The 14,624-nt window shown below is 45.4% G+C and overlaps 1 protein-coding gene across 6 annotated transcripts in view; it reads right to left on the reverse strand.

Moving 5' to 3' along the window:
• Positions 1-14,624, reverse strand: part of SCUBE2 (signal peptide, CUB domain and EGF like domain containing 2) — a 64,366-nt gene that overhangs the window by 28,902 nt on the left and 20,840 nt on the right. For 5 of the 6 annotated variants that reach the window (XM_059931088.1, XM_059931092.1, XM_059931091.1 and 2 more), the window contains 9 exons: positions 12,638-12,754; positions 11,557-11,679; positions 9,011-9,127; positions 7,530-7,652; positions 6,994-7,110; positions 6,648-6,734; positions 4,829-4,933; positions 2,209-2,364; positions 1,608-1,814 (listed from right to left, as the gene is read on the reverse strand). In XM_059931088.1, coding sequence (XP_059787071.1) covers positions 1,608-1,814; positions 2,209-2,364; positions 4,829-4,933; positions 6,648-6,734; positions 6,994-7,110; positions 7,530-7,652; positions 9,011-9,127; positions 11,557-11,679; positions 12,638-12,754 — 1,152 coding nt within the window. The remainder of the gene's footprint in view (positions 1-1,607; positions 1,815-2,208; positions 2,365-4,828; positions 4,934-6,647; positions 6,735-6,993; positions 7,111-7,529; positions 7,653-9,010; positions 9,128-11,556; positions 11,680-12,637; positions 12,755-14,624) is intronic. The other variant, XM_059931093.1, reaches the window with a different exon arrangement.

A 14,624-nucleotide genomic window follows, 5' to 3' on the forward strand; every position in this document is an offset into this window, starting at 1 on the left:
CACTAGCTTTTCCGGAACTCTTAACTGGCCATAAACCTCCCTGGTGAGCCTGCAAGGCCTCTTCCCACAGGACAGAGGCTGGGGGAAGGGGTGCAATTCAGCTCTGAGAGGCCAGAAGGAGGCTGGCCCGCCTATCCCTGACAGTTTCTGCAACTCACCCTGGAAAGCAGGGCGGCAACAGCCAACTCTCATCACCATTTTGGTATGGAAACTGGAACTCTTAGAATTTTCAGTGAGAACCAACCAACCAGTTGGGTTGTTCTTACCATTTTTTTTTTTTTTTTTTAGGAGAGTCAGCTGGAATAAAAGTCAAGACTATTTGAGAACCAGCCCTTGGTGGACAGTTACACTGATTTTACACATGATTTTCACTATGTTGTGGCAAAGCAACAGAGTTGGGCTGTGGACCTATTGCTGACAATTCTTCTGAACAAGTGCCTCTGGGCTCAGCTTTGCTTCTTCAGAAACACTGGTTTATTACTCCTTAGCTCAAGCATCATTTCTCAGGCCTCATGATTCTAATGACACTTCAGAAAGGACATCAATTTACTCTGGAGGGGTCTGGTTATCGAAATGCACCTTTCTTGGGACCAGAGCACAGGCTTTGGAGTGGGACCATCCATGTGACCTTGAGCAAGAGCACTTATCCCTCTGAGCTCCAGTTTGCTCATCTGTAAAATGGAGATAATAATACCTACCTGGTAAGATTACTGGGTGGATTGAATGAGGTCATGCAGATATAATGCTTAGTGTTACGCTTGTGACAGATGAGGATTCAACAAATGGTTACAGTATTACTGTAAAGAGAGACCCTAATTTCCCCCCATCAAAGACTTTTTAGGTAGAATCTCTCATAATTGCCCAGAACACTCTCTCACAACAAACAAATCTCAAGACTGACCACCCTGGAACGTCTTGCCCAGATTCCTCTTGCCTGGAACTTCATCAGAGGAATAGAATTGATATTGCTCAAGTTCCGGGCCTCAAGTTTAATTCTGATACATGCACACACACACATACACACACACACCACCACCACTGCCACCACCACCACCAACATACACTGGAACTGACACTACTAGAAAGCTTGGGCCATAGCTCAGGGATCTCATAAGGCAGCTGAGTGACCCCCAGCCTTGCCTCTGCACAAAACTATGGACAGGAGTTTGTTCATCGCCACCATGCGTCACACCAGAGGGATGATAGGGGAACTGTTGATAGTGGAGTGTCGAGAAGGCTCATGGATGCCTTATACTTGCAGTCCTGCCCCAGTTGGGGGACCACAGTGCTTTGAAGACCACGGTCCCTCAGATCCTTAAGGGGCAACACTCCCTCTTCTCATCAACCCTGCCTCTTCCATTCTGTCCCTCAACCCAACAGACAGTTATTAAGTGCCAGACACTATGCCAGGTGCTGAGGGGCTCCTGATCCTGTAGGCAAGGCCAATATCCACATGTAGTTCTCAAATGAGTGTGGGTGTCCCAGGTGTTCTCTGGAAGAAGCCTGGGGAGAAAGGATGGGCCAGACTTGCTTTTGGTTACCCTTAGTATTTTTGGAGCTCAAGACAGTTCTGTTAGCAAGAATGTCCCGGCCAGCAGGCCACTCACCACATTGGTTTCCTACATGGCCCTGACCCACTCCACAGGACTCTGCCCAGTGTTCAGATGTTAGGGGAGACTTTTTAGCCACTTCGAGGTCCACGCCTGAGAGCTGGAGGTGAAACTGCTCCCTGTGGGCAGCCTTCCGGAGCGTGCGGATGGCCTTCCGGAGCCGCTTCTCTGTTCGCTTTATGATGCAACTCGGATCACAGGAGGCTGCAGAAACGAGAGGGACAGCAGTGGAGGGGTCAGGCTGCAGGATGTGAGCATGTCCAGACCAGCTGCAGGACCCACAAACACCCACAGCTCCCTGTGCACAGCATGGGGAGAGGCTTGGAGCTGGGCACCTAGCAGGCTGGGCAGCATTCAATTCAAACAGAAATTTGTTGACCAAAATGGTAGCTTTGGGTTTTGATGAAGCAGATAAAATCATCAGGTTCCAAACCAATTCAGTTTAGTTTGGGGGTGAAAAAAACAGGAGATACTTCAGTGGTTTCACTATTTCCGCCCCCCACCCCACCCCCCCGGCAAGAATGATGAAAAGTAAAAGGCAAAGAAATAAGGAGCAAGCTGTGAGAAGTCTGGCAGCACAGACTGTTTTCAAACCAACCTGTCACCTCCTTTTGGTTAGTTTCAAGCTCAAACTCAACAGTGATAAACATTTCCTTAGGGGTGCTCGGTCGTCCGGGGGCTCCCGGGACTTGCTTGCCAGAGCTGCATGTAAGGTTTGCGTAGCGGAAGCTCTCTTTTACTGAGCTGTGCTTCTCTGTATGAAGAAACAAAATTATCGGAAGCCAAATCCTGGCAAAGCACTCAGCTGAACATTCGCTACAACTCTGTAAACATTTCATTAGAACAACTCTCAAGGGACTAGATGATTAACTCCATATGCCAAGACGCTGCAAGCCCTCAGCTTGGAGCAGGATGACACTTTAATCCTGAAGAACCAGTATTGCCACCTATATAACTTTACAATTTAGCTCTTGAAACTTTTTTTCATGAATAAATGCTGGATGTTTCTGACTGACCGGCCACATCTGTGGAACATGGGGACCAAAGGTTGTCTTGCATTACTGACTGGTAATTTGTTAAGGTGCGTTCATGTTCTCACAGTTGGTTTCTTTAAAGCTGAACTATGATGTCTCAAGCAGGGGCTGAGGGGCTTCAAGTAAGGAACGAGCACAAGAGTAGAAAGGAAATTAACTCCTGCTTTCAGACAAACTGAGCTTGGAGTAATTCCAACCCAAAGGGAAAGCTGGAAAGCACATCAACAATGATGGCTCATTTTGAAATAACCAGGAGCAATAAATGGCACAAAGAATCAACAGAACCAAACAATATCATGAAGGCACGTAAGATGGGAGTGAAAGTGTTACGTAAGGCAGGGCTTTGTGCATCCTCATTCCTGACTTTGGCCATCACTCCTCCCTCCATGGCTTCCAGTGAATCTTTTAACTAATGATTGTTAACCAGAACCAAAGAGCAGGTCCACATACCATCCACACAATTAATTTATCTTACTTTATTGAACTGAAGAATTATCTGTATCATGTTCTTCTCTAACATTATAAGGATGTTCAAATCAGCAGGTCATCAGGACCAAAGGAAGGAGAAGGCAAATTAATTTTTCCCTAAAGATCTATCTTACCGTTTCAAAAGGCTAACTTCACATCTCAAACTGAACAGATGCTCATTCTGAACCTGTTTTCCTTTCCATTTTTCCATATCTATTTTTTTTTTTTTTTTTTTTTGGCCGTGTTGGGTCTTCGTTTCTGTGTGAGGGCTTTCTCCAGTTGCGGCAAGCGGGAGCCACTCTTCATCGCGGTGTGCGGGCCTCTCACTATCGTGGCCTCTCTTGTTGCGGAGCACAGGCTCCAGACGTGCAGGCTCAGTAGTTGTGGCTCACGGGCCTAGTTGCTCCGCGGCATGTGGGATCTTCCCAGACCAGGGCTCAAACCCATGTCCCCTGCATTAGCAGGCAGATTCTCAACCACTGCACCACCAGGGAAGCCCCCATATCTATTTTTTAAACTTTTTATTTTGAAATAAGCTTAGATGTATAGAAAAGTTGCTAAGAGAGTACTCAGAGTTCCCATATACTCTTCACCCAGTGTCCCCTAACGTTAACATCTTACATTTACGCGTATCCTTATCAAAACTAAGAAATTAACATTAGTACAATACCATTAAGTGAACTAAAGACCAAATCTATTTTTAAGTAATGCTTTCCCCTCTGATTAAAAGTATAAATGCTCACTGTGGGGAATTTGGAAAATACAGGAAAAAAATTAAAATCACTCATCATCCTTCCACCCACATATAACCCACTAATAAGGACATGGTGAGTTTTCTGTGTTTTTCTTCTACTCACGCTTTTTCTTATACAATTTAGGTCATATTAGATATACACAATGTTACTCTCTCTTTTTCCATCTTAGCATTATAACAAGAACATTTTCTAATGTCATTAAACATTCTTTGAAAACCCATAATTAATAGCTGCATAATATTCCATCAAATGGAGGTGCCCAAATTAATCTTGGTTAGTTACTTAAAATAGGCAGTCAAATGTGACTAGAGTGATTTTGCATTTATTTGTTTGTACAATTTATTTGAGGGTAGATTGGGGAAAGAACCCTCCCTAATACATGACTCCTGATTTTTTTTTTATTCTCTAAAATTATTCTATGAAATAATACTGGAAATGTGAGCTGGGGAAGAAAGAGGAATGTTGGATTCTGCTCTTTTCATAAGGCCAGGTCTACTTGGAGAGTATTTGTTCTGCTGAAGCCAAATGGCATCACTGCCTCCAAAAACTAAATCCAGCAGGAAAGCTGGATATTACATCTTTGTTCATCAAAGATTACCCTTTCTGAGCCAAACCTTTTTTTCATTTCTTTGGATTCGGATTTTGGATTATATTAAGCAAACTCTAAGGTCTAGAAAATTTAACCCAGTATGATCACAAATTACTAATGCATCTTAAGCCCTCATTGATTCCTATTAACTCACAGCTTTCCCCAGAGCTTCACTCTTTGTCCCCTGCAAAGGAAACCCTGAGGTATAAGGCCAGAAGCATACGGAGGTGCCAGGTGAGACTCTTCTTCATCTTATGAAGAGAGTCCACAGAGATTCTGAACTGTTTGATCCCACCTGAATGGCTCGGCTCATTACAGGCCCCTTTCCCACCATGCAGGCAAGCTCCCTGCACCAGCCATCTGATTCCATACCTGGTAGTACTGGTCGCAGACCCTCGGGAAACAGATCAGCCTTTTTCAAACTACACTTGCCTTCATTTAGCTTAAAGGTTACACTTGTCCTGACGGTGGCGACATCTTCAGAAAGAAACAAGTGAGAGATGTTACCTTCAGAGGCAAAGGAATGGAAACACCAGTGGCTAATGGAGAGCTGTCCATTGCTGGAAGTACTCCCTGAGCCCCTCTCTTATGCTGAGACCAAGAAAGTTTGGGATTGGGGAGCGCCCATTCCCAGGGACTGGGGGCACCAGGAGCCTCCTAAGAGTTACACTTATCGCTCCATCTGAGATGAATCCAGGGCTCAAACATCACAAAGGAAGGGCCAAAAACGGCCTCAACAGTGAGATGAAAAATGAGGTCATTTCTGTGCCTTTCCAAGAAGGAAGGCCAGAATCCCCCAGTTCAAATTTGGGCAAGACAGCTGAGGGAAATGGAAGGGCAGATTCTCCTAAATAAGCCTGTCCTGGGAGGACAGGGCTGAGGGAGCCACCATTCCAGACAAGGATGGCACTCACTAAACGTGGCTAGGATTTTCAGGGTCTGTGAGGGAGCAAGTCCTACTTTGAGGGCCTCATATGGAAAATTCTGTTCTCCTTCCATGGTCAGTCTTAATCATGTTAGGCTCTGGAGCCAATGACCAGGATTCAAATTCCAGCCCTTCGACCTGTGATGAGAACTTGAGCAAGGTACTTAGTCTCCCTAAGCCTCAGTCTTCTCATCTGTAAAATAGACATAATTACAGTCCTTACATTACTGGGCTGTTGTGAGGATTAATGAGATAATGAAAAACAAAAAATGTTTAGCTTACTGTCTGGTACATAATAAGAACTGAATAACTGTTAACTATTTGCTTGCTCACCCTTAGGGTGGCCTTAATTTCCAAGTGATCATCACTACGAGTTTTGGTGAAACAGACCGTGAAGTCCCCTCTGGCTGGGTCCAAACATCAGACAAGAGGGGCAGTGAAGGATAGTGCTTAAAACTCTGGACCCAAACTGCCTGGTCAAAATCCTGGCTCCACTATTTCCTATCTGAGTCACTCTGGATATGTTATTTCACCTCTCTGAACCTCAGTTTCTTCATGTGGTTAATGAGGATAACAGTAAAATTGCCCCAGAGGGCTGTAGTGTGGATTAAATCAGCTAATACATGTAACACAGCGGCCGGCATGTTTTAACTGCTCCATCAATTCACACGAGCTGTTATTATCATGCTTTGCGCCTCTATCTTTGCTTATATACATAATATGGACATCAAGAACCATTTCCTTATTCAGATGTTCACATGACATCATCACAGATGTCTGTCTAAATCTGGGAGGACAAGGCCTCTTAAAAGCTTTAAATGTCCTTCTTTGTCTTTTGATAAACCAGAAAGGGTTTGGGCCCCTTTCCATGGTCAGAATCCTTGCTCCCCTTGTCATATCTCCACTGACGCCATGTGCCCCAAGCCCACCTTTCCTGCCGAGCCTCTGAGGTGCTCTATGGTACAGGGAGTTGGGAAGACCTGCGTCTCCTGGTCCCAGAGCTACGTGGGCCTCTGCCCAATATGATGACCCACCAGGACTGCACGGAGCCTTCCGGCACACAATGGACACTCAGTAAGTGTCTGTTATGTGGCGAGTCAGATCGCAGGCACCAAGGCTACAGGCAAGAACATCCTGTAACGTGCTTGCGGCATCAAAGAGATTAAGAGAAAAGAAAACAAAGCCAACGCCCAAGAACAGTATCCCACAAATGAAGCCCATTGAACACGGTGAGCCCCAGAGACAACACGCAGGTTTGGTAATTACCCCCGAAAGCGGAGTCATTTGAGTTTTGCTGTTTGCTCCTGAGAGGAGAGGAAGAGCCGCAGGTGACAGAATAGGCCTCTTGCAGTCCTGACAGACAGAATGTGGATTGTCAGCAGGTAAGCAAGGTTACAGTCTCTCCCGGTGGCAGCTCAAGTCACCCGCAACCCCACTCCACGTGAACCACTAGAAAAGCCCCCAGAATACAGGGTCTCAGAGCATGGGCCTCCAGGGGTCAGGGGGCAGCTGGTCAAAGACCTGGAAGCCCTTTGAAGCCATCTAACACCTGAAGGCCAGGAAGGCCTGGCCCTGGCATGAGGACCTGCCCCAGGGCCTGGGACCCACTCACCTGAAGAGAGGTGAATGCCAGAGAGACATCTGAGGAAGCACCTGTCTCCTCCACCACTCTTACCACACTGCAGGGACACGTGGGGTGATACGCTAGTGGGCAGGACCCCCTCCACTTCTAGACAGGACAAAATACAGACACTTACAGAGAGAGAAGGTGTGACAAGGACAGCTGAGTCCCATGCCTCAAAGGCCCCAAGAAGAGAAGGTAGTGCCGACGCCCAGCACATAACACAGACACCACGTTTATTCCCCCCAGGGTAAAGGAGCGCCTTGTATTCTATTCTTTTCATGCAGAAAAGCAACCAGGGAAACAGAAGTGAGTTCCAACCTATGCAGAAGCACAGAAGGAAACGCCGAAGGGCCTGCAAAGTATCTCCTGTTTTTGAAGGATTTAAAGAACGGCTGCTGCAGCTCAGGGGAGGAGAATTCAGTGGAGGACTGGTCAGCCTCACTGCGGGTCCAGTGGGACGTGGGAGAGTGCTGCTGGGCCAGCGGTGAGCCCGTGCACTGAGCCCGAGCCTCGGCGCCTCTTACCCACACAGTCTTTTCTATTCCAGTGGAGCTTGTGCGCAGAGTGGCACCGGCACTCGTAGCTGCCCACGGTGTTCACGCAGACCTGCTGACAGCCTCCGTTGTTGACGCTGCACTCATTGGTGTCTGTGGAGCAAAACGCTCTCCTGTCACAGCAGCCCATTGCTGACCTGGCTGACACTATCCCTCCATCGAGGAAGGAGCAGGAGGCGAGTCACACGGCTGAAGCTCACTGAACTAAGGGAAGGTGCTGACTGCCTTCAGAATGTGCACTTGGCACCAGCTGACCCACTCCCCACTCAGTGGTCTTCCTGGCAGGAGCCTCACCAGCATGGTCTCAAGTTCCATTCTTGACCAAACATTTCCGCCAGTGAGGACACTCAGAAGGGGTCACACTCTATTTTCAGGTGTCAAATTCAGACACTGCACAGGCTTCCAGTTTAAAACTCCACCATCCTCCTGGGCTACATCCCAAGAGAGATAGAGAGGATTAGGATTCCCCACTTGGCAGTTCATATAGTTGGGATATAGATAAGAAAAAGGACTTGCACTAATCCCCATCAACTTGAGACTGAGTCCAGGTCAGAAGGTGACTCCAACTAAAACCCAGATACACGTCCATATTCAGGGAATATTTCCTTGGGGTTTCTTGACGGACGGGAGGGGCATGTGTTCAGCCACGCCAGGGATGTGTTGAAAAGGGGAAGAGAAACAACACTGTCTACAGCAAATCACAACTATCCATTCTTCTTAAGGACACAGGAAACAAGGACTGAGTAGGAAGTACTAAGGCCAGGGGTCCCCACATCCTCAGAGCCCCAAAATCACCTTGAAGCCCTAGACTTTTAGAATAAGAATCAGAATCTGTATTCTCAAAGATTGTTGAATGAATCTGATGATTAGAGAGAGCAGAGTGACGCCAAATCTGACTTAAGCCACAGTCTACTTAGCTGTAAGGTCATGAGACATCAGAACATGTTGCTGCAAGGGCTCAGAGCAGGGAGATAGAGTCCACGGTCCCACTTCCAGCTCAGAGACCTGCACAAAGACCCGCTCAAAGAGCTCAAACCAAGCTCCGCAGCCAGTTCCTACGCACAGTAGGGCTGTGGAATTGTTTGGTGCACTGCCAAGCCTCTCCGAGGGCCGTGACTTTACTATCTTGGGAAGTTCCAGCAGACAGGGCACCAGCTCCTGAGAGACTCACCCACTGTCTGAGTACAACTGTATCAATAAAGTCCATAAAGAATTCACAGCTGAAAGAGCTCAGCTCTTCTCTCTGCTCCATTTCACACCTGACGAGTTAAAGGGATCAATGTGGGACGATTTCCCGTAGCAGCTGCTTCCCTCGAGTCGATGGACTCCCTACTACTGTATAGGGCCTGGTATGTCCGGTTCAGCCCCCAAGGTAGAAAAACTGACCCTGATCTGGGGAAACCTTAGGAGTAAGGCCCAGCCTCATCCAACTCTAGAGGGATTCCACTCACCTCCACAGTGGGTAAAGCCATAGAGGGTGTACCCCTTGTTGCAAGCACATGCAAACGTGCCAGGGTGGTTGATGCAGCTGTGGTCACAGGTCCTATCCAAAGAGCATTCATCCACATCTGTAATTGTCAAAGGGAGAGGGGAGCTGAAACCAACTCTGAGGGACAGTGGAGAGAAGAACACACTTATAAGAACACCAGTTGCTGACCAATAACAAAAACAACAAAGTGAAAATTATCTATCAGTTCTCCCTGCTCACTTGTGTTAAACAAAGTGTTGAGCAGCCCACAATAAGTATACTCACAGCCAGGACCCTTATTTCCAAATTCTGTTGCACACTGCACTTGCCTAAAAGCTCAGTTGGTCTCTCTCACCCACGCTTATCTGCAGGGCTGAATAATTTAAAATATTTAAATGAAGTCAAATGAGATAACATAACTATAAAAAGTGTTTGTAAACTATTAGGGTGCTGCCTGTGCATTATTACTGTTCTATTACTAATTGGTAAAGGAGCAATAGTAATTTTATAAGCTATGGCCAATCAAAAGGAGAAAACACTTGAGCTGGAGATAAATCTAGCTCCTATCTCTTTTGGGTCTTGCCAGAATTCACCTTCTGGCCCCAGGGGGCCAGTTGATCCTGGGTTTTAATGCCCTCTGCACTAAAACGATGCATTAACATTAATATCCTCAGTAATTTTCTATTGCAGACACTGAAATGTGGTGCTTAAGCACCAAACAGGATCCTCTTGGCCAATCCCTTGGCTTTGTTCCTCCCCCATGGTTCAGTCCCAGGGGGCCCCTCCCTTCCCGGTTCAGCGTGAAGGCATCCTTGGCTGCATTTGAGGTCATGGAAACTAGCCTCAGGAGGCTGTATTTGTCAGTCTAATCATCTCTTCTTCCCTGGCCTGGTTCTTACATCTTTCCTGTACACTAGAATCTCAGTGCTTCACTTCCTCAACTCTCTGGAAGATTTTAACAGAGTTATGACTTCTATCTCCAAATGGATAAACCAGGACCAGCGCAGGACTCAGTGGAAGCCAACTAGACCATTGTTAGATCCCTTTTCAACACCAAACGTGCCACGAGAAACTATGTTAATAAAAAACAAACATTTGGAAGGGACTGGAGGAATGAAAAACACGAAATAGAAAAGGGCAAAATCTTACAAAACCTCTTCATCCGTAGCTTTTCCCAGAAGTCCTGACAATTTCTTTAGTAAGTTTGTTCTGTGTAAATATTTGTCCTACCAAGACTGATCAGTGAAAAATGAGAAAAAGTCCACTTCTTCTGTAGTAATTGATATCATTCTATGAATTCTTTTATTAATATCAGCCAGTTACCGAGAAAGTGGGCTCGTTCAGTAGCTGACTTTGGCTGCTCACAACAGGCTTTTGCTTTGTCAAAAAATGAGTAGATCGCTTTTCTAATTCCTTTTTAATGTGTTTACACAGCTTAAATAGTATTTCTTGCTCTATACATTATGAAACATTATGTGGAACAGCAAACTTTCCTTCCAAGTCAAACAGAAGAAAACTGTGCAGTAGTCATCTAGAGTGAACTCGCTGAATTTAAAGGGTGTGAAGTGTCTGACAAATTATGTACCAAGAAGAAAAAACCAAGAGAGAAACCTAATTCACACCGTAAGATTATAAAAAGGTAATGTTGCATCTTTATTATATGAAGTGAAATCAGATATTATTTTCTGATTTTGATTTAATTCTGGGATTTCTAACAAAATAAGTTAGGCTGTTCTTATTCTCAGCAATGGATCAGAAATAAATGATAGCACATCTTTCCTGAGAGTTTCTTTCTATATATCAGTGGGGCATAAAATGTGCTCATCTGAAAATATAAATGATGCCCCCAACCCAAAACAGCTTATCACTGTGCAAAACACTTATTAGTATCAACAACTGCTACCCAGAGAAGTTCCCTTGCTGCGCCCCTTATATGGGAAGGATGTGTCTGAGAAGGGGTCTGAAATCCTGCCCAAGGACTGCCCAGCCTTTCCTCCACTTAATCCCTTCCCTCCCTCACCCCTACCCTCTCCCCAAACACCAAAGGCTGGTCATTCAAACAAGGCCTATAAGGAAGGGACCAACTGGTTGACCCCAACTTTTTGCTGAGAAAAGGTATGTTAACTAAATCAACATCTTTTTGTCACCAAATTTTGTTAGAAAATCCATAACATTAAAGGGAATTTTAGAAAGGGAAAATTATTCATAATCTCAACAGCCTAATGCAACCCTGCTTGCATTCTGTGATCCATTCCATTTCTAGCAGCGAGCTCCGCTGTAATCACACCACATGGGTTCATTGAGGTGTTCTCTAATCATTAACAGCTTAATTTCCAAAATATACCTGTGAGCTACCTCAGTGTTTTTATTTTACTTAACAGATGAAATAAGTGAAGCACAGGGTGGACGTTGGATTAATGACTCCGTAGAGAAGCCCAGCGAGCCGGTCTCTGCCCGAGCAGGGCTTCGTCTTCTCCAATCCAACCAGTGGGCATTACACAGCACAGCTAGCTATGTTTCAGCACATACCTTGGCAAGACTTCTCATCTGTTAATAATTTAAATCCCTTTTTGCAGCTGCAGTCAAAACTGCCCACGGTGTTTTTGCAGAAATGATCGCAACCTCCATTGCGCGTCTGGCACTCATCAATATCTGTAACAGTCAAGCATCGGCAAATCAGACAGCGATACTTGCCTCGTTATCCACAAATCCCTGAAGTGCTATTGTGTGTGCTTCATTATTCTCTGAAACAAAACAGACCCATAAAAGCATTTAAGGATGTTTGCTGATGTTTTTAAACTTACATACGTTCTCTTGTCTGGCTTAACCCATTTTGAAAGACAAGTGCCTGGTCCCCTGGAGAACTCTGACTTACACTGCCCCTCCCTTGACTAGCATCAAGGAAACAAGCTATGGGAAAGAACGGTGATGTCCTATTATATTCTCATCCTTGCACAAGTCTCTCAAGATAAGATGGCTTCCTTTCCTATACTTCCCATTCCAGTTTAATGATTAAAGTTATAAGGAACTAGAATATTTGTTTTGGCAAATTACACCACGATCAAATAGCCTCAATGCTTTTAAGTGATTTCTGATACTCAATTAATTTTATCTTTTCTCAGTTTCATCTGGTAACTGTTTATCTACTTTTTTATCACGTTAAAAAACTAAGCCTTTGTACTCTGGCCCATGAAATACTAGGTCATCGGGGTCTCTATTCACCAGTACAAGTTAATGGTACAGTTATTCATTGTTCTCTGGATAACAAACTTGGCTGTTATTTACATGATAATCTCTAGGCTGTTATTTATGATATGATGATATTATCTCCTGCAAATGAATGTTCCCTTGAACAACTGCTCTCTTCTAATAAGGCCACTGCCTGAAATGGATCACTTGATGTTTGTAGAAGCTGACCTTCTCAACAGTTAGTGTAATTAAGCTGGTTCTAGTTAAGCTTACTCAGTTAAAACCTTCTACTAGCCCAGGGAAGAAAAGCTTCCTTTTGATCAATATGAATCATAAGCAAATCTGGAGTCACTCAGGAGGTGTGGAGGGGAAGAGCTGCATTTACTCCCACACATTAGCCGCACGGAGAGGCACAGGCTACCTTTACAGGTCTTCCCATCCAACTGGAGACTGAATCCGACGGGACAACTGCAATGAACACCTGTCGAAGTATCCTTACAGGTGCGATCGCAGCCTCCATTGTTGACAGCACACGTTTCTGCCACGGAGGTAAGAAAAAGGCAGTTAGCCTCCTAAAGAAGTACTCACACAGCTGGGAAGAAAGGGGTATTGGTGCAGTGTTAATACTTGACAAAAATTCATGAGAGTCAGGAAGCGTGTGGGGTCCTCATGGTCACATCGCAAGCCTCTGCCACCCGCAGGTGAGCTAGAGGGAGGACAGGGGCAACTCCGCCCCGCACCCATCTAAATAAGTGACATCTCCCGAGGAAGCCTGATAGGGTGAGAGAAGGGAAAGATGCCTCTGCCAACCTGCTGAGCCTTTTTAGTGGCAGATTTGAAGCCACTAAAAGTTCCTGTTGATCGACAGCCAGTGACCTGCAAGTATGACCACATCTAGCAGCCTAGATGTGAATGCAAAACAGAGCAAAGGGGGATGTTCCTTCCTCTATCCTGAACCTTCTCTATTCACCATGTGTAATGGGCAAAGCAAGAGAGGGTAAACATCGCCCACCCCATCCATTCCCTTGCCGCAGACCAATGACTTCCTCCTGGCAACTGCCAAGTAACTCAGATTAGAAGCTTACCTTTCCTTGAAAGGAGAAAGACCTGTCATAGTTACATGAAAAAGCAGCCGCAGTTGTTAAATCATGTCTATAGAGATGAAGAACAACAAGCTAATGGCCTTCTATTTCTGTATATCATGCATGAATTCCAAGTAATACACAAATGTTATTCAACATTCATTCAACGGTTAGCACTTAGGCATCCAGAAACTGATTTTACTTCCATAGCTACCTCTGTAAAGCCTCGGGGGTGGGGGAAGGCAAACTTAATTCTGATTAATTATGACAGATAGAACATGTATGTTTACCTCTGTTTCCTCGCCAAACCTCATTAAAATGAGAGTAAATAAATTTTTTAAAGTATAAATCCTTAAGGACAAATAAAAAACAATAGATGAAAGATGTCAAATCTTCTGGAAGTGGCATGTCAATGGAGGAACAGTAACTGGCATAGCAGAAAGTTAAACCCTAGCAGTGGGGCTTCCCTGGTGGCGCAGTGGTTAACAATCTGCCTGCCAGTGCTGAGGACACGGGTTCGAGCCCTGGTCCGGGAAGATCCCACATGCCACGGAGCAACTATGCCCGTGTGCCACAACTACTGAGCCTGCGCTCTACAGCCTGTGAGCCACAACTACTGAGCCCGCGTGCCACAACTACTGAGCCCGCATGCCACAACTATAGAAGCCCGTGTGCCTAGAGCCTGTGCTCTGCAACAAGAGAAGCCACCGCAACGAGAAGCCCGCGCACCGCAACAAAGAGTAGCCCCCGCTCGCTGCAACTAAAGAAAAGCCCGCACACAGCAACGAAGACCCAACACAGCCAAAAATAAATAAATTTATAAAAAAAGAAATAACTGTATACACGTCCCTTTTCAGAAACATGTGGGAGGGGGAGTCAGGAGAAGAAGAAACAACTAGGAGAATTGAAAATTGTGGCCCCTGGCAAATGGCTAGTTAGGAGACAGGGAAATGATGTATTGCATTACAAGCTTAATAGTGCTAATTAAGTCTTTAAGGTTTTTATATTATTCATATGTACTATTTTAAGGCAATTAAAAATAATAATTTTAATAGGGCAGAAAAGAGCTCAGAAATGTCACCTGCCTGGTAATCAATGGCTGCTTAATATCTTACCTATTAAATCCAGAAGCTATCGAAAGATCAGTTTTGTTGAGGCCAGGCCGAGCTTTCTCCAGAATAATAACGTCAGATGATCTGATGCCCTCCCTCCCAGCCACCGTTGAATGTCTGCAGTCACCTCCAGCTCCAGCAGACCGGCTGCCAGACCTTCCTGTGTCCCCAGCCAAGTGCCACTCTTCTCCATTCATCTCTTCTGCCATTAACA

The sequence above is a fragment of the Balaenoptera ricei genome, chromosome 8 (assembly GCF_028023285.1).
Source record: "Balaenoptera ricei isolate mBalRic1 chromosome 8, mBalRic1.hap2, whole genome shotgun sequence".
NCBI classification, from domain to species: domain Eukaryota; kingdom Metazoa; phylum Chordata; class Mammalia; order Artiodactyla; family Balaenopteridae; genus Balaenoptera; species Balaenoptera ricei.